A 24160-nucleotide genomic window follows, 5' to 3' on the forward strand; every position below is an offset into this window, starting at 1 on the left:
CTGCTTAAAGACAGAAAGGTATTCTGACAATACCCCATCAAAGAGAGATCATCAGTAAAGAGAAATGATAAAAAAATTTTAAAAACCAAATAACCAAATGGAAATTCTAGAATTGGAAAGTACAATAACTGAAAACAAAAGTTCACTAGAAGTGCTCAATAGCAGATCTGAATGAGAAAATCAGCATATTTGAAGATAAATTGATAGAGGTTGTGCATTCTGAAGAATAGAGAAAAATAAATAAATCTTCAGAGATATGTGGTATAATTTTAATCACACCAACGTACTCCTAATGGGGGAACCAGAGGAGAGGAGAGGGAGAAAAGAGGAGAAAAAAATTGAAGAAATAATGGCTGAAAATTTCTCAAATTTGATGAAAAGCATGAATCTACACAACCAAGAAGTCCAACCAACTCCAACTAGGATATTATAAAGAGATCTACATCCAGACTCATTATAGCAAAAATGTTGAAGGCCAAGGACAAACTGGAGGTTCTAGGCAGGGCAATTAGACAAGAAAAAAAATTGAGGTATTCAGATAGGAAAAGAAGAAGTAAATCTATCTCTATTTGCAGGTGACATGGTATCTTATAAAGAAAATCCTAAGCAATCCACTAAAAAACTATAGAACAAATAAATAAGTTCAGCAAGTTTGCAGGATATAAGATCAATATGCAAAAATCAATTGTGTTTCTACAAATTATCAGTGAACAATATGAAAATGAAATTAAGAAAAAAATTCCATTTATAATAGCATAAAAGAATTAAACACTTAGGAAGTTAAATAAAATAAATGCAAATCTTATAATCTGAAAATTACTAGATATTGTTGCAAGAAATTAAAGAAGACCTAAAAAAATGGAAAGACATCCCATGTTTATGGATCAGAGGACTTAATGTTGTTAGGATGATAGGATGAAACTGATCTTCAGATTCAACACAATCTCTATCAAATTCCCAACTAGCTTTTTGCTTTTGCAGAAATTAACAAGCTGGTGCTAAAATTCATGTGGAAATTCAAGGGACCCAGAATAGCCAAAACAATCTTGAAAAAGAACAAATCAGAGAAGTAACAATTCCCAATTTGAAACGTTCTATATAGTAACAGGAATTAAGCCTGTGTGGTACTGGCATAATGATTTATAGATCAATGGAACAGAATTCAGAGTCCAGAAAAAAACACTTACATTTACAGTTAATTGATTTTCTGCAATAGTGCCAAGACAATTCAATGAGGAAAAATAGTCTGAATAGTCTATTTGACAAAAGGTGCAGGGACAACTGGATATCCATAAGAAAAAGAATGAAGTTGGACCACTTTCTCACAGTCTACACAAAAATTAACTCAAAATAGATTATAGACCTTAAGTGTAAGAGGAAAACTACAAAACTCTCACAAAGAAAATACACAAGTAAATCTCTGTGACCTTAGATTAGGCAAAGCTTTCTTAGATATGACACCAAAAGCACAAACAACAAAAGAAAAAATATAAATTCTACTTCACTGAAACTAAAAACTTTTGTGTTTCAAAGAACACCGTTAAGAAAATGAAGACAACCCACAGATTGAGAAAATATTTGTAAACCATATATCCAATCAGGGACTTGTGTTTAGAATATATAAAGAACTGTTACAACTCAATAATAAAAAGGTAAATAACCCAATTTAAAAATGGACAAAAGATATGAGTAGATATTTCTTCAAAGAAGATGTACAAAAGGCCAGTTAGCACATGAAAAGATGCTGAACATCATTAGTCATTAGGGAAATGCAAATCAAGATCACGATGAGATACCACATCACATCCACTAGAATGGCTTTAATGAGAAAGACAATAACAAATGTTGGTAAGGATGTGGAGAAACTGAGATCCTCATTCATTGCTGTTGGGAAAATAAATGGTGTAATTGCTTTGGAAAACAGTCTTGTAGTCCCTCAAAATATTAAACATAGAGTTACTATATGCCCAGAAATTCCCCTCCTAGGTATGTACCCAAAAGAAATGAAAACATCATGTCCACACACTACACAAAAACTTGTATGTAAGTGTTTGTAGCAGCATTATAAATAAAAGATTGAAAAGAGAAACAACCTGAATGGCCATGAACTGATGAATGGATAAATAAAATGTGGTATGTCCAGACAAGGGACTATTGTTCAGCAATAAAAAGGAATGAAGTACTGATTCATGCTACCATATGGATAAAACCTCAAAAACCTTATGCTAAATGAAAATAGCCAGACACAAAAGACCATGTATTGAATGATTACATTTACATGAAATGTCCAGAAAAGGCCTGGAGACTGAAAGCAGATTACTGGTTGCCTGGGGATGGAAGCGGGAACAAGATGGGACTGCATATGGATATGAGGGATCTTTGGGGGACAATGGAAATGTTTTAAAATTGATTTTTAGTGTCAGTTTAATAACTAGATAAATTTATTGAGTCAGTGAACTGTACACTTAAAATGGGTGAATTTTATGGTATGTATATTATAGCTCAATAAAGCTGTTAAACAAAAAAATACAGTTGTGTGGGATACATGCTGTAATAGTGGAATGCATCACATGCTGGGAACAGATTGAGGAAAAATCAGTTCACTCTGTTTGGGGCTGGAGAGTACTACGTATGGAATAGGGAATATGGAATGGAAACCATTCTTGGTTTCATCTATACCACCCTCTTCTGTGGAATTCTTCTTTTTGCGGATCATTCTCTTCTGCTAATACCCATCACCACCCTCCTTTCTTTGTCGTCTATCAACCTCCCCCTTACATTGTCAAAGAAGTTAGTATTGAGTTCATGACCTTCCTCCCCACACCAAATCCCATTCTCATTCTGTGAGTTTTTAATAGCGACGTGGATGATACATCCGACATCTAAATCCTTATAGTTTCTTGTCTCTCTTCAATCCAGTGACCTTCTTCTTTATACCACTTTAGATAATCAGACCCATGAGCACATATTACAACTTGTCATTACCCATAATTTCTCTGCCATTTCAACACTCCACTTAGTGAGTAGAACTTCTTTTTCTTCTTGCAGTCCACTCACTTTTTTTTCTTTATTAAAACATTTAACTTATTGGTATGAAGTATTTCATTAAATTTATACTTAAAAAAATTGTTAAAATGCACAACATGAAATTTACCATTTTAACCATTTTAAGTGTATAGTTCAATATTGTTGAGTATATTCACGTTGTTTTGCAACCAATCTCCAGGATGTTCTCATCTTGCAAAACTGAAACTCTATACCCATTAAACAACAACTCCCCATTTCCCCCCACACTACATTTTTATGCACACCATGTTTTCTTCATCCATTCATCTGTCAATGGGCATTAGAGTTGCTTCAACCTTTGTCTATTGTGAATAGTGCTGCTATGTACATGGGTGTATAAATATCTGAGTTCCTGCTTTCAGTTATTTTGGGTGTATATCTAGAAGTGGAATTATTGGATCATATGATAATTCTACTTTTAATTTTTCGAAGAGCCACCATACTGTTTTCCACAGCGGCCACACTGTTTTGCATTCCCACCAATAGTACACAAGACTTCCAGTTTCTCCACATCCTTGCCAACACTGTTTTTTTTTTCTAATAGTAGCCATCCTGATGGGTATGAGGTGATGTCTTGTGGTTTTGATTTCCCTAATGATTAGTGATGTTAAGCATCTTTTCATATGCTTATTGGCCATTTGTATACCTTCTTTGGAGAAATATTTAGTCAAGTCCTTTGCCCATGTTTTAATCAGGTCATTTGTCTTTTTGTTGTTGAGTTGTAGAGGTTCTTTATATAATCCGGACATTAGCCCTTTATCAGATATATCATTTGCAAATATTTTCTCCTACCCTGTAGGTTGCCTTTTCACTCTGTTGATTAAGTCCTTTGATGCACAGAAGTTTTTAATTTTGATGTAGTCCAATTTATTTTCATTTTTGCTGTCTTTTTCTTTTTACTTTTGGTGTTGTAGCCAAGAAATCATTACCATATCCAATATCAAGAAGCTGTCCCCCTATGTTTTCTTCTAAGAGTTTTATAGTTTTAGCTCTTATTTTAAGTTTTTGATCCATTTTGAGTTAATTTTTGTATATGGTGTAAATTAAGGATCCAACTTCATTCCTTTGAATGTGGATATCTAATTTTCCCAACACTATTTGTTGAAGTGAAGTTTATACTTTTTTTTTATTGAGTTCATAATAGTTTACATCAATGTGAGATTTCAGTTGTACATTATTTCTTGACTGTCACTACATAAGTGCTCCCCTTCACCCCCTGTGCCCCCCACCACCCTCTTCCCCCTGGTAACCACTGAACTGTTTTCTTTGTCCCAGTACATTTTTATATTCCACATATGATCCACTCACTTTTTAACTCTTACTAATCCAACAGGTTATTAGATTGCTTAGACCAGGGGTCATCAGCAAAGTTTTCCTGTCAAGGGCCAGATAGTAAATATTTTAGGCTCATGGATCATATGATCTCTGTCACAATTACTCAACTCAATATGTAAGTGAATGGGTGTGACTCTCTTCCAAGAAAAACTCTATTTACAAAAACAGGCTGTGGACCAGATTTGGTCCGCGGGCCATAGTGTGCACCCCTCGCCCTTTGGATTAGACAGAGGCTTATGTAAGCATAAGAAAATTATTTTACCCAAGTCTCCCTTTCTCTATCTATGTGGTGGAGATGCTGCTTTCTAACCCCAAGTTTATAAAAGTTAAATGAGAAGATGAACTAAAAGCTATTGACGGCACATAGAACTGAGGAAATTGATGGTTTTTAAAAGACGTTCTAATAAATATCTTCTCTCTTTCAGACTGAGTTCTGAATGAGTGGAGAAATTAGAAAAGAGTAAGCAAATGGAGAACCCGCCCCCAAATTCACTGTTACTTCTAAGAAGGCTGAAATTGGAAAATGTGGTTTATACCTACATGTAGCCAAGAGGTCTTTCTAATACTGAATCCCAGCATCAGAGAAGCTTACCTATCCTGTCCAGGCAGCGTGAGACCAAGCCAGGCCTCCTCGAACAGGAAGAAGCAGAGGAGATTGGGTACCTTCTTATAAAAAATCACTAATGTCCTTCCAAATGGAAGGAAATACCAGGAGTGGGTTCTTAATGTTCTGCCTAGAACAAATGTTCGTTCCCTTCCCCCACAGTCCCCAGACTGGATGCCTATGTTCCTGATGTTGGGGCGACCTCTCCCACAAGGGTGCTGGCAACACAGACATTCTGCACGTGTACCAGGGAAGTTTCTCTGAGTTTAGCCCAAACTTCTTGATGAATATATTCCAAAAGCAGAGGAGAATGAACTTCAACCTTTAGGGGATTATGGCTATTGCTAAAAACAACCTTACTAAGGGATTAAAATTCCTTGGCAGTCTTTTCTTTTACCCTAAAAACTCATTTAAATGTTACGGTATGTTGAAGTTTAGATTGACAAAAATATCTAAAGTTATTTACCAATTAAGTAGCTTTAATTTGCCCCCCAAAAATCATTGAGTAAAATTAACACTAGAGGAAAATGGGCTGTTTAGTAGCCAGTACCCCTCTTCCCCCAAAATGTGGCCTCATACCGGCTCCCCACCATCAGGCAAAATAATTTTAATTTGAAAAGCACAAGTCAAGGCTATGTTACTTCAACCAAAAATCGGCTCTCCTTCATTGTATTTATTTCCTTTCATATCAATCGTAAGGATTGGGGAGCCATACCCTGAACTCATTGCGTCCATTCCTGTGGGCGGCAGGCCCACCACACAAGTCAAGGGCCTGGTGCTCTGGACTTGGCTCAAATGCTGACGCCGTGACCTCAGACCAGTTTTGTGGCTCCTCTCTGTGTCCCAGGCTCTTTGTTACGTGGGCATGACAGTATCTATCCTGACTAGCTCAACAACTATTGTGAAAACGAGGTGAGTTAATTACATATTTTAGGGGTACCAAGCATTTGTCTGTTTGCCATGCAGTTATCTATGTGGCAGTGGTGATTAGGCTGTGACTTGGAGCACACGTTTCTCATTAAGGATTTTTGGAGGCAAGTGTTTTCTCTTTGTTCCACACGAGGGAGCAGGCTCCAGGGGTTTAGTTTAAGAATCCTGGACCCACTATTAGAATCGTCACAACACTGTAGTACAAGGCAGTAGAAAGGAACATACCTTATCAAGGGTGGGGAAGGATTGGTGGGATCTGTATCTCTTTTCTTTCAATCAGTTCCTTCAGAAATTATCTACTGCATCTTAGTGCAGGTTTCCAACGTGCTGTGATCACAGTCTTGATATCTATATAGTTATATGGATGCGTACCTGGAGGGATTGGCATGGATGCAAACAAACCAATGTTATGTGTGTATACATATATCACATATACGAAATACATGCGTGTATATCTCTATATATCATCTCTATCTGGATATCTCTATGTTTATATGTAGATATTTAGGTATATCTATATCTCTATATCTGTATCTGTATCTCTATCAAGATATATCTGTATCTGGATATCTCTATCTCTGTAGATATTCCCATGCAGAGCAATGCAATTTGAGGGTGGCTAGTGTAATGTGATGGTAACAGGCCACCAGTAGGTGGCTACACTGTGACCATGTACCACCTTTAGTGACAGTGACCCCCATGTCCACAGAGTTTGCTCTTTTAGATTCTTTCCTACCCTGTTACAGATGCAGTTTGCAGTGGGATTGAGACCTGTAGCTCTTCCTTTTATGGCCTGAGATTTAATTTAAATTGTTGTTGGAATGCTTAATGTATGCATTTGTTTAGAGCAAGGGAAGGAGTTCACAAAGAAAGCACTCCTAATATTGAGAGGAACCAGCCACATGAAGTCTCAGTCGTTCAGGAACTGTGGACAAGGGCTTCTGTTTTCTTCTTTCTGGTTTTTTCAGATACTTCTGTTATTGCAGACGTGACTAATTCCATAAGACACAAAGCAAAGGCGTGAGCAAAGGCAATGCCCTCTGTATAAAACTATGGTGACCCTGGGCTGGGATTGGATATGTCCATTCTCTCAAACAAACTGAGGAGCTTCCTCCTGGCTTCTTTCTTCTGGCTGGCTGCGTGGAGGGAGCAGGAACAGGTCATTGAAAGGGAGGCTGTGATTCCATCTGGCACACTGTGGCCACAAATGGCATTTCAGCCTTTGATCAATGAAGCTTATAGGGGAACTCCAACCCTAAAATAAACACAAAGACCACTTTAACCAACAAGCTTAGGACGGCTGTAATTGCTGTGCGAGAACATGATGGAGAAGATATTCCTCCACAGGTGTGGCGCTTTCCAACTCTTATTTGCAGAATTAATGGCAGAACCATAGACCAGTCAGTGCTTTTCAAATGAAGCATTGCAACCCTTCAGGGAAAGTACAATTATTCTATTTGCGCATGGAAAATACTAAAATGGAATGGAATAAAATAGAATTACTAGAAAAGATCACTGTGCTCTGCACACAATAAGGATAAGTATTGCTCTATGTGGTTTGGGGGGGGGCGCGGTGTGAGCTCTGAAATGGGATTTGATATGATTTTCTTACTGTGGGTCACGAGCGAAGAGTTTGAGAAACACTGCCATAATTTAGCTGAGACTTTTGCAATTCTAGGCTTAAAAAGCTAAAACTAAAATTCTGGCCACTCAGCAATGACCTTTTCTAAAGAGTACACGCTTGCCCTTTATGGCAATGTTTTTCAACTGCTTTAGCATGAGGAGACGGAAAACCTGAGATGGAAGGAAGCTGCCTGAAAAAACAAATGGGAGATTTAGAAGGAAGCCTCAGGAGGCAGGGAAGACTAGGGAGAGAGGGTACCAGGTACTGCACGTGTGTGTGCATGTGTGTGAATGTGTTTGTGTATCCGAGAGAGATTTAGAGACTCGGGTTCATTGAAGGGCACCTGAAGAAAGTGTTTCTTAGGGTAAACAGTTACTAAAACTTGCCATGCTCACTGTGTTCTTAATGAGAGAAAAGGCTCGGAGCTCTGCTATGACTCCATACTGAAGAATTAACCTGAGAGTCAGCAACCAGGAGTCCTTCAGCCAGCTCAGTTCCCTGTCTCAGGGACTACCATGGTTTCTGATTCCTAATAGAACATATAATGGGACTTCCTGGAAACCCAGGAGACAGCAGCTGTATAGAAGATAATCCTGTTCTGGAAAGTACTGAGGAAGAACCAAAGCATAGAGAGCAACGTCATGTTGATTTGATTTAACGTGTGATGATTTCTCCTGTCCTCTCTCCGGTCCTCACTTCGTTTCCAAATGCCATAACTCGTAAATTATCGCTGATGCTGATATTTATCTTAGTTTTCTGGGTCATTTACTTGGTTTCAAAGGATCACACAAAGGTAGGAATTGTTTCCTTTTTCAGAATTTCAGAGAAGGTCACAGTGACTTTGAATGCTCACCTTTATGAAGGCAAGGATTAAAAGTTAAAAAGCGTGTCATCTTAGCAATGGATGTGACTGAGAGGGTCCCTTGTTCAGCATTAATCCTTTTGACAATATATATGCTATTATTGTCATTTTAGTGTCTGGTGGATTTGCAGCCGTCTCTGCAGTATTTGGCACTACTAACCATCCCGTCTAAGAATTCTCTCCAATTCCAGCCTCTGAGTCTGCTGTCCAGTTGAATCTCTGGTTCAGCCCTCTGCCTTCCTCATAGAGGTTTTCTTTTTCTTTGCATAGCTCAGCTGGGTTTTTGATTTTCCCTTTCTGCAGTCTTTCTTGACGGATCTAGCCTCATTTTCTCCTCCTTCCAAACATTTAGTACCAAACTGGCCTTTAAAAAATTCTGCTTTCGGGGGCCAGCCCAGTGGCGCAGAGGTTAAGTTCACACATTGCGCTTCAGGGGCCCGGGGTTCACCGGTTCGGATCCCAGGTGCAGACCTACACACTGTTTGTCAAGCCATGCTGTGATAGGTGTCCCACATAGAAAAGCAGAGGAAGATGGCCATGGATGTTAGCTTGGGGCTAATCTTCCTCAAAGAAAAAAAAAGATTCTGCTTTCATCATCTTCTTGTCCTGATCAAAAACTCTCACCAATGGCTTTCACAGATGACAGCGCTGATGAGATCAACTCAGTTAGCCATTCAAGGTTCTTTGAAATTTCGACCCAACTTCTTTTAAAAGTGTCTCTCTCAACTTTGTCTAACACAAACTCCCAGCCCCAAAGGAGAAGGACCACAAGTCTAAGACATTCAGACAATAATGTGAAGTGGTCCATAACAGAGCTCTCAGCCCACAGCTCAGAAGGTTTCTCTTTGTGAGTCTGCTCTATGAATATCTGCGTTCTCTAGGTTTCTGCCTTCCATCCTTTTCTCTTTATACTTGTATCTTTAATTCATATGCTCAGGTCCCATCCACTACCAATACTTGTATTTCTTAAAGTGAGGTGTGGACACTCTCTGCACCAGAGCACCAGGTTTGTGCATGTGTGTATAAAATTCAGATTCCTGAGCCCTACTCCAGAGCTACTGACAAGAAATCTCCGGGCTTGAGCCTAAGATTATGAAGTATTGACGAGCTCCCCAGCTGATTCCTATGCTCGCTCCAGTTTGAGAAGCTCTGCTTGTGCACTCCCAGAACTGAGACCTCTTCTGTGTCCCACACTTGGAAATGTGGTGTTCACAGGTTATCTTCACCTCGGTCTTGCACTAGTGTTACCAAGACAAAGAAATGCACACTGAATTTAGCATCTCCCTCACCACCCTCCTTGGCAAAAACAAAACAAACAAAACCAAATGGAAACAAATTCCCTGCCCTTTCTCCTCTCTCTCCTATGTTGCTACAGCCCACCACTCAACCAAGCCAAAACTCCCTTCTCAAGCACTCAGCCACTGTCTCATAAATTCTACCTCCTAAATATCTCTCAAATCTATCCTTTTTCTCCATCCCCATTGTCTTGCTTTAGTGCAATCCCTTGTCATTTCTCATCTATGCTGTAGAAATAGTCTCCTAATTAATTTCCCCTGCCCCCAGTCTCAGCCTGCTCTAATCATCCATTCAACACACGTTTGTTGAGTATAGATTGTGTGTCAGGCGCCGGCCTATGGATTAGGGATACAGAAATATGGGATGTCGTATTTGTGTTCAAGAATCCAGGATTTTATTTCTAAAATAAAAATTTGGATGTTGATCTAACCACCTTCAGTGGCTTCTCATGCAGCATTGTAGGGCCCAAACTCCCTGCACCGTGTCTCCTCAGGCCTTGATTAAAGGGCACAGAAGGCCACTTAAGCTGGCCCAAGATGTTCTTGCACCGGCTGTTTCCTCTGCCTGTTCTTCCTCTGGGTTTTCATGCAGCTCCCATTCTTCCTTCACGTACTTGCTCAAATGTCATCTTCTTTATATAACACTGAAAACAGCCCCACCCCTACCTCTTAGCGTTTCCCTTACACTGTTTGACATTTTTTTTGCAATAATACTTTTCACTTTCTAAAATACTAAAGAATTTACTTGTTTATTATGTCCATTTGATTATTGTCTATCTTGACCTGCTATAAAGTGACCTCCGTAAGAACAAGGATTTTTATCTGTATTTATTTGTTGGTATATCCCAAGTGCCCAGAACAGTGTCTAGCACATAAAAGATGCTTCATAAAGAACTGTTAAATAACTAAAGAAAGACTGTTCAGTGATCTAGGTGAGAGGTAGTGGTGACATGAAATAAGGTACTAACAATGGGGATGGAGAAAAGTCAATGGATTTGAGATAGAATCAACAGAAATAGTGATTGACTATGGGGGTGAAGAAGTCGAGTAAAACACGAATTATTTCAAGTATACACAACTGCATGGCTGGTGATGCCATTCACTGAAGAGGAAGAGAAATAGTTTTGGAAGAAAAAAGATAAGTTTAGATATAAACAGTCTATGTTTGAGGTGCTTTTCGGTCACCTAAATGGAGATGTTGCTTCAGGACGTTGTTGAATATACAGATTGAAAGCCGAGAACGATCTGGTTTAGAAAAATAGATTTAGGAAGCATCGGAGTATAAATGGCAGCTGAAGTCTTTGGAGTCTGTGACATTTCCTTGGGTGAGCTATGGAGTGAGAAGAAAGAGTTGCTAATGATATTGCCCTGAGGAACAAGAAAAGCACTGGTCTGAGAAGTGAGCGGTAGGAGGGAAAGTGAGAACAGTGATTGAAGAGAAATTTTGAGAAGCTTAATTGGGTAGGGGTAGGGAATAAGTGAAAGTCAGGATAGTAGTTAAAGGGGGAATAGGAAGCTTAGAAAGTTTTTCTTTTATTTTTTTAATATGGGAGATATTTGAATACACTTAAAGTCTTTTGGAAAGGGGCTAACAGAAACAAACAGGCAGTAGGGAGGAAAAGATGATTACACTTCACTTGGGCAGGGTGACAGGAAGTTGAATTGTAGTCTGACTACTCTTACAGCTGAGAAGGTTAAGTGACAAAGAGATCTAGGTATTGGAGGAATTGCTCCATGGACGTGGAGATCTACCTGGAGGATGTCAGGACTTTTAGTGATGAAGAAGACTATAAGCCAAGTTCTTCACAATCTTCAGTCAACGAGAGGAAGAAAGCAATGGGTTAGAAAATGACAGAGAAGAGGAGGATTACATAGTAATTGGTGATATTTGGTCAGATGTATCATGAGAACAAAAGATCTTAGAGTCTTCTGAAAAAGACCCTATATATTAGGGTTTATATATATGAAATATATATGTATCTGAAGTATATATATTTACATATTAAATATATATTTATCCCTAATATATATACTTGAAATATGTATATATCCTTAATGTATCTATATTTGAAATATGAATATTTGAAACAGGTTAATAAAAGAATGAGGCAATTGGGCTAAGAGTGAAATTGAAGATTGAATATTGATCCTAGCCCTGCTACTACTATTTTAAAGAGATTTTCCCCTTTATGCGCCTAATTTTAAGAGCCTGGCACAAAATTCTTTCTTTTTCCTTGCTCATATTTATGGCTTATTTGTTGTGTGATTCCATTACATAATATTCTTGAAATGACAAAATTATAGAAATGGAGAACAGGTAAATGATTGCCAGGGGTTAAGGGGTTAAGGAGGGGTTGGGGTGGGAGGGAAGTAGGAGTGGTTAAAAGAAGCAATATGAAGCAGCCCTGTCATGATGGAAATGTTCTGTATCTTGACTATATCAGTGTCAATATGCTGGTTGTAATATATTACTACAGCTTTGCAAGATGTTACCATTGGGGAAACTGGATAAAGGATACATGAGATTTCTCTATTATTTCTGACAACTATATGTGAATTTACAATTATCTAAAAATAGAAAGTTTAATTCTTTTCCTTTTTACTATACTTCTGTTCAAGTTTAAAACCTCATTACATGCTGAATCTTATCCAAATAATATTTCCCTTAAGAGTTCAGAACCCCATATGGTGTTCATCTTGCTTTTGTCAGACCTTGTTCAAATTTCCTGCCTGATCTCAGGTGCTACAGGAAATCCAGGGAAGCATATTAGGTTTCTCACTCAGGCTGGGAAACCTTCTTCCTGCTCCATTTATCTGGCTGAAGAGCCAAAAGTAGGGACCCCAGAGAATGAGAAGGGGTTAGAGAGATTGCAGAGAAGACAAGGCTCAAAAGAGCCATCCCATAAAGTGGTGGATGAATTTTTGGGCTTAACTTGAATTTAGCATGTACTGATCTTACCCTAAATAGCACACCAGAGACTTTGGGAATTGAACTACAGACTAGACCACTGCCCAGGTTCCAGACTGGCCACTGGATGTCACACACATGGGACAGATTCAAATAGCACAGCAAAGGCTTTGAGACCTGAAAGACCTTGGAACTGGAACCCACAAAAGGTGGATTGACTCTTGTGGCCTTAACCTACCTAGGTCAATTGCCTGATTAAAAAAAAAAAAATCCGTGTTAGCCTTAGGGTTTAAACATGACCTAAAATCTCATTGCATAATATTTGAAATATCCAGGGTATGAGCAAAAATTATTCAGCATATGAAGAACCAGGAAAATCACAACTTGCAAGAGAATAAACAAAAGTCACCAACCCTGAGATAAAAGATGTTGGGATTATCAAAGACTTTAAAACAGGAGTTATAACTGTATTAATTTTCTACTGCTGCTGCAACAAATTATCATAAAGTTAGTGGCTTAAACAATACAAATTTATCATCTTACATTTCTGGAGATCAGAATTCCAGAATGGATCTCATTGGGCTAAAATGAAGATGCATACTCTTCTGGACAGTTTAGGGGAGAATTAGTTCCTTGGCCTTTTTCACCTTTTAGGGGTCCACTTTTCTTGGTTCCTCCATCTTCAAAGCAAGCAACATTGGGCCAAGTTCTTCTCACACTGCCATCTCTCTGGTTCTCTCTCTTCTGCCTCTCTCACTTTGAGGACTCTTGTGATTACATTTGGCCCATCTGGATAATTCAGGATACTCTCTCTATTTTAAGGTCAGCTGATTAGCAACCTTAATTGCATGTCCTGTCTTAACTTCCCTTTACCATGTAGTCTAATATATTCATAGGTTTTCTAGAATAGGACATAGATATCTTATCCCTGTTCCTCAATAGGTAAGATGTTTTTTCTCCCTTTGCCTTCTTTCATGATTTTTCTCTTTGTCTTTGATTTTCTGCAGTTTGAATTTAGTATTCTTAGGTGTAGATTTGTTGGTATTTATTATCCTTGGTGTTCTCTGAGTTTCCTGAATCTATAGTTTGATGTTTGTTACTAATTTTGGGAAATTCTCATCCATTATTATTTTGAATATTTATTCCGTCTTTTTCTCTTTTTTCTCCCCTCTGTTGTTCCCATTACGTTACTCCTTTTGTATTTTCCCCCTAGTTCTTGGATATTCTGTTTTGTTTTTGTTTTTATTCTTTTTTATCTTTGTTTTTCAGTTTGGGAGGTTTCTACTGACATACCTTCAAACTCACTGATTCTTTCCTTGGCTGTGTTCAGTCTGCTAATGAGTTCACCAAAGACATTCTTCCTTTCTGTTACAGTGTTTTTGATTTCCAGTATTTCCTTTTGATTCTTTCTTAGAGTTTCCGTATCTCTGCTTACGTTACCAATCTGTTCCTGTATGTTGTCTACTTTTTGCATTAGAACACTTAGCACGCTAATTACAGTTATTTTAAATTCCTGGTCTGGTAATTCCGAAATCTCTACTATAGCTGAGTCTGGTTCTGATGCTTACATTGTTTCTTTAAACTGTGTTTTTTTTCTTTTTGCATGCATTTTAATCTTTTATTGAAAGATGGACATGATATATTGGTGAACTGGAACAGAGTAGATAGGCCTTTAGTGTGAGGTGTTATGTTTATCTGGATAGGAGTTAGACTGTGTACTGTTTACTAAAGACGTGGTGTCAAAGGCTAAAATTTCATCTAGAATCTTGGTTTTTGTTTCCCCTAGAATTTTTAAAAATCATTTATTTATTTATTCTGAGGAAGATTAGCCCTGAGTTAACATCCACCACCAATTCTACTCTTTTTTTCTGGGGAAGACTGGCCCTAGGCTAACATCCGTGCCCATCTTCCTCTACTTTATATATGAGATGCCTGCCACAGCATGGCTTGATAAGCAGTACGTAGGTCTGCACTTGGGATCCAAATCAGTGAACCCCAGGCAACCAATGCGGAGCATGTAAACTTAACCACTGCACCACTGGGCCAGCACCAAGTTTCCCCTAGAATTTTTGCCTTTGGATTTTCCTGGAAACTCCTTTTTAAATAGGGCCTGAGGCTTCCAATACTTTTAGCTGTCATCCACTGTTTAGACTGGATCCCTACTGATATGATGGTAAAGTATGGGGGAGGAGAAGCATGGTACAGTCCTATGATTTGGTCTCAGTACTTTAGTGAGCTTGTACCCCTAAGGTTCACCTTCACAAATGCTTTTCCGCTTTCTGTCCTCCTCTCCTGACTTCACTCCTGGGTGAAATAAGAAGGCTAGGGGGAGCTGGATTTGGATATTTTCCTTCCTCTGGGTAGGTGAGGCTTTGGCAAACCCAAACTGTCTAAGGTCTAGTGAAATAGTTTTCCTTGAGGGCAAATCTTGTTAAGATGGTTCTAGGTGTGTTTCAAAATGGTTATAGAGGAACTAAAAGGAGAGAGAACTAAGAGAAAACAATTAATAAAATGACAGGCCTAAGTTAGAGCCTATCAATAAATACGTTAAAAATAAATAGTCCAAACATATCAATTAAAAGACAGCGACTGTCAGAATGGATTAAAAAAAATGAACCATAAATTGTCCATAATACACCCATTTTACATGTAAAGCTATAGATAGGCTAAAAGTTAAATAATAAAAATAGATATACTATGCAAATATTAACCAAAATAATGCTTGTATAGATTTACTAATTCAGACAAAGTAGATTTCAGAAACAGAAAAGTTACTAGGAGTAAATAGGATCATTACATAATGATAAAAGGGTCAATTCACCCCAAATTTATAACAACCATAAATTTGTATATATATGACAGCAGAGATTCAAAATATATCAAGAACAGGACATATAAATGAAAGGAGAAAAGAACAAATCCAAAATCATAGTTGGTGACTTCTGTGTTGCTCTCAGTAATTGATAGAACAAGTAGAAAGTCAGTGTAGGGCGTTGAATGGTGCCCCCCCGACAAGGATATGTCTACCTGAAACCTCTGAATGTACCATATTTAGAAAAATAGTCTTTGCAGATGTAATTAAGTTAACAATCTCAGGATGAGATCATCCTAGGTTAGAGTGGACCCTAAAGGCAATAACAAGTGACTTTTTAAGAGAAGAGAAGGGGAGAAGGCACACAGAGGGAAAGATGATGTGAAGATGACGGCAGAGATTGACATGTGCATCTACAAGCCAAGAATACCAAGGATTTCTAGCAGCCACCAGAAGCTAGGAGAGAGGCATGGGATAGATTCTGCCTCAGAACCTAGAGAAAGAATCAACTTTATTGATAACTTGATGTTAAAACTCTGGTGTCCATAACTGTGAGAGAATAAATTTACGTTGTTTAAAGCCACCAAATTTATGGTAATTTGTTATGGTAGCCCTAGGAAACTAATACAGTTAGCACAAAGAAAGAAGAACTGGGCTGGCCTGGTGGCATAGAGGTAAAGTGCGCACTTTTTTTTCTGCTTCGGCAGCCCGGGATTTGCTGGTTCAGATCCCAGGCATGGACATGGTAAGCTTGGCAAGCCATGCTGTGGCAGGCATCCCACATATAAAGTTGGGGAAGATGGGCACGGATCTTAGCTCAGGGCCAGTTTCCCTCAGCGAAAAGAGGAGGATTGGCAGCAGTTAGCTCAGGGCTAAACTTCCTCAAAAAAATATATAAAAAATAAAGAAGAACTAAAGAATACAATCAATTAACAGGATCTAATCGACGTTTATAAAGTACTTCACCCAACGACAGCAGTTTCAGTGCACATGAAACATTCACCAAGCTAGAACATTTCTTGAGTTATAAAACAAGCCTTAAAAATTTTTTAAATGTTACAAAGTATGAAAAAAATGAAATTAAATAATAATAATGAAATTAAATTGGAAATTAATAACAGAACAATAACTGGTACATCTCCAAGCATTTGGAAACTAAACACATTTATACATAATCCTTGGATCAAAGAAGAAGTTTCAAGGAACGTTAGAAAACACTTTGAACTGAATGAAATGGCAGTATGATTTATTAATGTTTGTTATACACAGTTAAAGCAGCACTTAGAGTGAAATTTAAAGCATTAAGTGATTATTCTAGAAAAGAAAAAGGGTATCAAATTAGTAACTTAATCTTCCACCTTAAAGAACTAGAAAAATCAAGCATAAAGAAAGAAATAATAAATATTAGAGTAGAAATCATTAAAATTAGAAACAGAGATATAATAGAGAAAATCAGTAGAACAAAAACTGCTTCTGTAAAATGATCTATAAAGTTGATAAAACTTTAGCCAAACTTATAAAGAAAAAAAAGAGAAGACATAAATAACCAATATCAGGAATGAAAGAAGGGACATTACTAAAGAAATCACAGACATTAAAGGATAATAAAGGAAAACCATAAATAACTCCAACCATATAAATTTGACATCTTGGATGAGATGGATGAATTCCTTAAAGGCCACAAACTACCAAAAATCCCCAAAGAATAATTAAAAATTCTGAATAGTCCTAAAATCAGTTAAATAGAATTCACAGTTAAAATTCTTCTGAAAAAGAAATCTCCAGGTTCCAGATGGTTACATGGGAAAATTCTATCAAATATTTAAAGAATAAATAATACCAATTTTACACAATCTCTTCCAAAGGATAGAAAGAAAAGGAAAGCTTCCAAATCATTTTGTTATGCCAGCATTACCTTGATACCAAAACCAAACAAAGAGAGTATAAGGAAATAAAATAACAGACCAGCATCCTTTATGAACACAGGTGCAAAAATCCTCAACAAAATATTAGCAAATCAAACCCAACAATATAAAAAAAGAATAATATACTATGACTATGTGTGTTTGATGCCCAGAATACAAGGCTGATTTAATATTAAAAAATTGATCAATATAATCTACCATGTCAACAGGCTAGAGAAGAGAAAATACCTGATTAGAACAATTTATACAGAAAAAAATATTTGACAGAATTCATAAGTCATTCATGACCAAACCTTTTAGCAAGCTAGGAATAAAAGAGAAATTCCTTTCCTTAATCCATTAAAGGATATCCATGGCAAACATATAGCTAACATCATACTTAATGGTGAAAGATTGAATGCTTTTCCCCTGAAATCATAAACAAGGCAAGGATGACCATTTCCATCACTCCTATTTAATATCATACCGGAAAGGCTAGCTGTTGCAATAAGGTTAGGAAAAAGAAATAAAGTACATGTAGGTTGGAAATGAAGAGATAAAACTGGCCCTATTTGCAGATGACATAATTGTCTACATAGAAAATTCCAAGGAATCTACAAAAATGCTCCTAGAACTAACAAGTAAGTTTATCAAGGTCATATGATATAAGGTCAACACACAAAACTCAATTGAATTTCTATATATCGTATTTTTAGCAATGAAAAATTAGAAATAAAAAGTAAAAAGAAACAATGCCACATATGAGAGATTAAAAATAAAACTCCAAGATAAAATTTTAACAAAACAGGACAAAATCTGTAGTCTGAAAACTACAAAACTCTGATGGAAAAATTATAGACATATAAATGAATGAACTTACTATGTTCATGGACTGGAAGACTCAGTATAGTTAATATGTTAATTGTCTCACAACTAATCTATAGATTTAACACAATTTGAAACAAAAACTCCATAGGAATTTTTGTTGACCTAGATAAGCTGATTCTAAAATTTATATGGAAAAGCAAAGGAACTAGAATAGACAAAAGTTTTAAAAAGAAGAATGAAGTTGGAGGTCACACTACAAAATTTCAAGACTTAATATAAAGCTATAATAGTCAACACAATATGAAATTAATGAAGGGATAAACATGAAGATGAGTAGAACAGAATAGAAACTCCAGGGATGTAGCCATACAAATATGGTTAATTGATTTTTGACAAATGTAGAAAGACAAGTCATGGAAAAAGAATAGTTTTACAATAAATCGTTTGAACAATCAACCATCCATATGAGAATAAAATGAATATCATCATAAACATCCTACCACATACAAAACTAAACTGAAGTAGAAATTTATAATCTAAATGAGAGAGAATTCAAAATAAGTATCATAAAAAAAACTCAATGAGTTACAGGAAAATTCAGAAAAGCAGTTCAATGAAATCAGGAACAAAATTAATGAACAGAGGGAGTTCTTCACAAAAGAGATTGAAACTATAAAGAAAAACCAATCAGAAATGTTGGAGATGAAGAACACAATGAATTAAATAGAGAAAAATCTGGAATCCTTGAATAACAGAGCTGATATTGTGCAGGACAGAATTAGCAGCTTAGGAAACAGAAATATAGAAATGCTTCAGATGGAGGAGGAGAGAGAACTAAGACTAAAAAGAAATGAATAAATTCTCTGAGAAATATCTGACTCAATTAGGAATTATGACACAATGATTATAGGTATTCCAGAGGGAGAAGTGAGGGAGAAAGGAGCAGAAAGCTTATTCAAAGAAATAATAGCTGAGGACTTCCCAAACCTGGGGAAGAAGCTGGATTTACAAGTAAAATAAGCTAATAGAACTCCTAATTATATCAATGTAAAAAGACCTTCTCCAAGGCATATATTAGTAAAACTGGCAAAATTCAATGACAAAGAAAAAATATTAAGGGCAGCAAGGCAGAAGAAAAAAACCTACAAAGGAACCTCTATCAGGCTTTCAGCAGATTTCTTACCAGAAACCTTACAGGCTAGGAGAAAGTGGAATGATATATTCAAATCTCTGAAAGACAAAAACTTTTAGCCAAGAATACTCTATCCAGCGAAATTACCCTTCAGATATGATGGAGAAATAAAAACTCTCCCAGATAAACAACACATGGACAAAGAGAACTGATTTGTGGTTTCCAGAGGGGAAGGAGGTGGGGGGGTATAAGGGGTAAAGGGGCACATTTATGTGGTGACTGACAAATAATAATGCACAACTGAAATCTCACAATGTTATAGACTATTTTGACCTCAATTAAAAAAAACCCAAGTATTTGAGGGAAAATAAAGTTGAAACACACTGGTATCAAAGTAAATATAATCTAAAATAATAAGTCAGTTTTCACCTGCCAAATTTGCAAATAGTTTTAATGACAATATTTTATAATTTAACCAAAAATATTTAAAGTGATGAATTTTGTAAGGGATATTTAGTCAACTGATAAATCCAAGTACAACCCCTTTCTCCCGGTGAGCATGCAGCTATCCAAAGTCATCAATCAGAAGATAGATTTTGTATGAATCTTTCATTCAGGCAATGACCCAATTATTAGAATATGAAATAAGTGATGTTATAAAGTTGTTTTGGCATAACCAAATATCTTGTTCCAGAAAAATCTTTGATAATAGTTATGACAGAGGAAATAGCATACCCGGACTTCAAGACTTTCTGTATGAATAATAAACAGCAGTTGACTTAAACAACAACAAAAAAGCAAAAACCAAACAGGGGTAGGTTTCCAATCCTGGCTTCGCCCAATTCAATTTAGGCCACTAGCCAAATGTCCCTCCACAGGGCTTGGGAGACTCTGGGACCTGAAAAGACCTTAAATTGGTGGTAATTTTCCCTCCAGTGACCTCTTTGTCCAGGTGGATATAATGGCATCCATTGTCAGCTAAACAAATATTTCATTTGACCAAATATTTGTCTCAGGAACTCTTGTTAAGGAACATTATTCAGAACTTCTATGCCTTGTTTGCTGCAATGACCAATGAGACACTGGTGTGGCATAGCAGGTGGCCTTACATACTGCTAGTGGCAATGTAAACTCTTATCTTGAGAGCATATCTGACAGTCAAGAAGAATAAAAATGTTTATGTTCTTTGACCAATTGATTACTTAATTCAATAATGTATGATCTGGTACTTCTATCACTAGGAATCTGTCATAAGGAAGTAATCCTACATATGGAGTGTAAGAAAATATCCAAGTGTGATGTAAAATGGAAACAAATAGACATAATCCAATAGTCCAATATCATTGGCTACTTATCCTCTTGATGGAATATTATGCAACCATTAAAAATAATGATCATGAAAATTGTGTAACAATATTAAAATGTTTATAAAACATGGTAATAAGTGCAAAATTAGTACTACATTTGTAGTATGATTACACTAGATAAAACATACATGGAAGGAAAAAGAAAGAGTGGGCATAATAAAAAATAGCATAAAGACAGCAAAGCTTAGGTAGGATCATATTTTTTAAAATTTGCTCTTTTCCATAATATCTATAATATAGCTATATGATTTTTATAAAGAAAAAATAGGCCAAATGAGGGGCTGGCAAAGATAAACACTTTAAAATTCAATCATGAAGTAACATATACTTATTTTGTATAGTTAATTTTGAAGCCAATGACTTCCAAATAAAATCTTCTCCTGGAAGCAGAGGAAGTCCCATTTCATGAAAATCAATTCCTATGATTCCAAAACTGAAAACTAGTTAGAATCAATTTTTGATATGATTACATCACTCCTAAATGTGTATAAACTAAACCATAATAATTTACATTGAAAACCAAGCCATATTATTTGCTGATATATCCCTTTTCCCTCAGTTCTTCAGTTCTTATTCAGCTTAAGAAGCCCTATCACCCTGAGTCAATGGAATGTCTTCAGAAAGTCCACACACCCTGAAGCACCACTGGATCCAGCAGTTTCACCAACAGAGACTGAGCTGAGAATAAAGGGAATCATGGAGGAACTCGGCCAGCTGGTCCCACCCAGACCCTTCACTCACGTGAACACCACCACCAGTGCCGCACACAGCAGAGTCACCATCCTCAACCCTCAAGACACACACTGCAAAGGGGATCAGCTAGACATCCTGCTGCAGGTGAGGGACCACCTGGGACGCAGGAAGGAATATGGCGGGGATTTCCTTCGGGCCAGGACGTCCTCCCCCGCCCTGCAGGCAGGCGCTTCAGGAAAGGTGACAGACTTTAACAATGGCACCTACCTTGTCAGCTTCACTCTGTTCTGGGAGGGCCAGGTCTCTCTGTCTCTCCTGCTCATCCACCCCAGTGAAGGGGTGTCGGCTCTCTGGAGGGCAAGGAACCAAGGCTGTGACAGGGTGATCTTCACGGGCCACTTTGCCAACAGTACCTCCCGGGTCCTCTCTAAATGTGGCCTGATCCTCAGTTCAAGTGCTGAACTGTGCAAGTACCTGGATGATCGAGACCAAGAAGCTTTCTACTGCGTGAGGCCTTCGCATGTTCCTTGTGAGGCCCTAACCCACGTGACCACCAAGGATGGAAACATTTCCTATCTTAGAAAGGCAGAACGGAGTCTTTTCCACAGGTAAACAGGCCTTCGAATACAATAATCGATACAAACAGGTAGACTTAGTTTCAGCCCAACTTTGACTAATAGCTTTTCCTAATCAAGCTCCCTTTATCATGTCAATGAATGTTGACTAGGTTGTAATTAGGTCCGTCATTCAGAGTCAGTTCAGCTGGTAGTATATTCCCAGGTCCCAAACAGGTCACCTATGCAAGCATTTTATTCATCCTGACTAGCTGCTAAAAGGAGTATAACTAATGAAGTACTTTCCGTATGCCTGTAGTTCTCCATAGTTGGTAATACTTCCAGATTCAATAATTTTTTATAGACCAGTATTTCCTATAATATATTCCATGGAATACCAATCCTACAGAGTATTAATAGATGCTGTGCAAAATCAAAAGGGGGATGGTGAATGGTATCATTATTTAATCTACTTCACCCTTTATATCAAATGAATTGTCCCTCCCAACTATCTCCTGAACCCAGACATTTTATTCTGCTGCTGTTGCCTCTATCCTTGTGTAAACTATCAGCATATCTCACGTAAATCATCACAACAATCTCCAGAGCTGGCTTCCTTGCCTACAGTCTTTTTTCCTTCAATTTATTCTCCACACTGCACTCCGACTAATGTTTCCAAAATGCAGATGACTTTTAATTTTCCTTTCTTAAAACCCTTAATGTGATCCCATTGCTCTGAGGATGAAATTCAAACTCTTTAATATGCATACAAGGACTGGCCCAGCTCTGCAGCTGCCTGTCTCACTTTTATACTGCCTTGCTCCCTGTCAGTCAGATTGGACTCCTTTTATTTCACAAATGGACCATGTTCTCTCTCAACTCTGGCATTTCACAATCCTTGGTTTAAACATCATTTCCTCCAAGTCTGGGTACAGTGGTAGTCCCATATTCTTCTGTTGTTTCTGTTCTTCCCCAGTTATAACACTCATTACACTATTAAATTTCAAATATATGTATTTTATATCCCCTGCTAAATTGTAAGCTGGTTGAGGCAATAACTGTAACTATTTTTTTGCCATTCATTCATTCATTTATTCAATTTATAAATAGCACCTTTTATATTTCAGACACAGTTTTATGTGTTCAGAATTCATCATTCTAGTGGGATAGAAAGACAACAAGCAAACAAATAGATTTGTAACATGAAGTCATCAGAATATGGGATTTGAATGTGATGGTGGATGCTGTTTTTAAAGAGTGGTCAGATAAGGCCTGGCTTGAGCCTGAGAATGGGTCACTTGAACAGCAACCTGAATGAAGAGAGGGAGGGAGCCATGTGAATTTGGGGGGAAATACCATTCTCAAAGGAGCAAGTAGCACCTGTGGCAAGAGCATGCTGGAATGTTCCAGGAACCATGAGGGAGACCAGTAAGGCTGGAATGCAAAGAGTGAGGGAGAGAGGAGGTCAGATGGGTAGGCAGGACCTCAGAGGCCATGTATGTATGGTAGGAAGCCATTGAGGGCTACCATTTTGTCTCACAGGCCCAGCACATCGCCCAACACCAGAAGGTTCTCAACTGTTGAATGAAAGAATAAGTGAAATACAATCTGGGAAAATAATCACATAGATTCCTTTGCAGTAGGCCTTCTCAGTAACTTTAGTATCTATTCTGTCAAGAAGCAATAGAGCACAAAACATTTCCCCCAATTTTTTGACTGTGGAACACTTATTTAGTGCATCATTTTAAGGGACTTTGGTTCCATAGTTTGGTAACTGCTGCTGTAGAAAGACCTTGGTTTTTCGATGTGGGTTCTGAAGATCAAGCTGGATAGCATGATATCCTGGAAATTCTAGTTGAAATCCAATTCAAATATTATAATGACACAAGGACAGGGGGCAGGGCACACCGACCCTACACCTCTACAAGATTTCCCTTCCTCCCCTATGTCACCTTTACTTCCTTTTGCTTTCCTGATGAAGGTACGGAAAAATCCATTATCCTATGACTCAGTCAAAAGAGGCTGGACTTTTTCAAATAAATATTTTACTAAGACCTAAAGGAGACACAATCATGGAGACATAGAGGCCTTTCTGTCTTGAAGGTCTCAGAACTATGTCTTAACTCTACAGGCGGTGACTATCTGTATATGTGGGATATATTCCTGTTGGCCACATCTGGCTCCCTCCTGAGATGGTCCTCATTGCAGCCTGGGTTGGAGGAACTCTCCTTGCACACTCTCCTGGC

At 37.6% G+C, this 24160-nt stretch overlaps 2 protein-coding genes across 2 annotated transcripts in view; one reads left to right on the plus strand and one right to left on the minus strand.

Annotated features, from left to right (window-relative positions):
* Positions 1–5032, minus strand: part of NXPE4 (neurexophilin and PC-esterase domain family member 4) — a 50870-nt gene extending 45838 nt beyond the window's left edge. Inside the window, exon 1 of the mRNA XM_070273629.1 lies at positions 4994–5032. The gene's annotated coding sequence lies outside the window, so the exon portion shown is untranslated. The remainder of the gene's footprint in view (positions 1–4993) is intronic.
* A 2456-nt stretch (positions 5033–7488) lies between these two features.
* Positions 7489–24160, plus strand: part of LOC100070897 (NXPE family member 2) — a 29730-nt gene continuing 13058 nt past the window's right edge. The window contains 2 exon segments of the mRNA XM_070272823.1: positions 7489–8352; positions 21235–21968. Coding sequence (XP_070128924.1) covers positions 8224–8352; positions 21235–21968 — 863 coding nt within the window. The 5' untranslated portion in view covers positions 7489–8223.

The sequence above is a fragment of the Equus caballus genome, chromosome 7 (genome assembly GCF_041296265.1).
Source record: "Equus caballus isolate H_3958 breed thoroughbred chromosome 7, TB-T2T, whole genome shotgun sequence".
NCBI classification, from domain to species: Eukaryota; Metazoa; Chordata; class Mammalia; order Perissodactyla; family Equidae; genus Equus; species Equus caballus.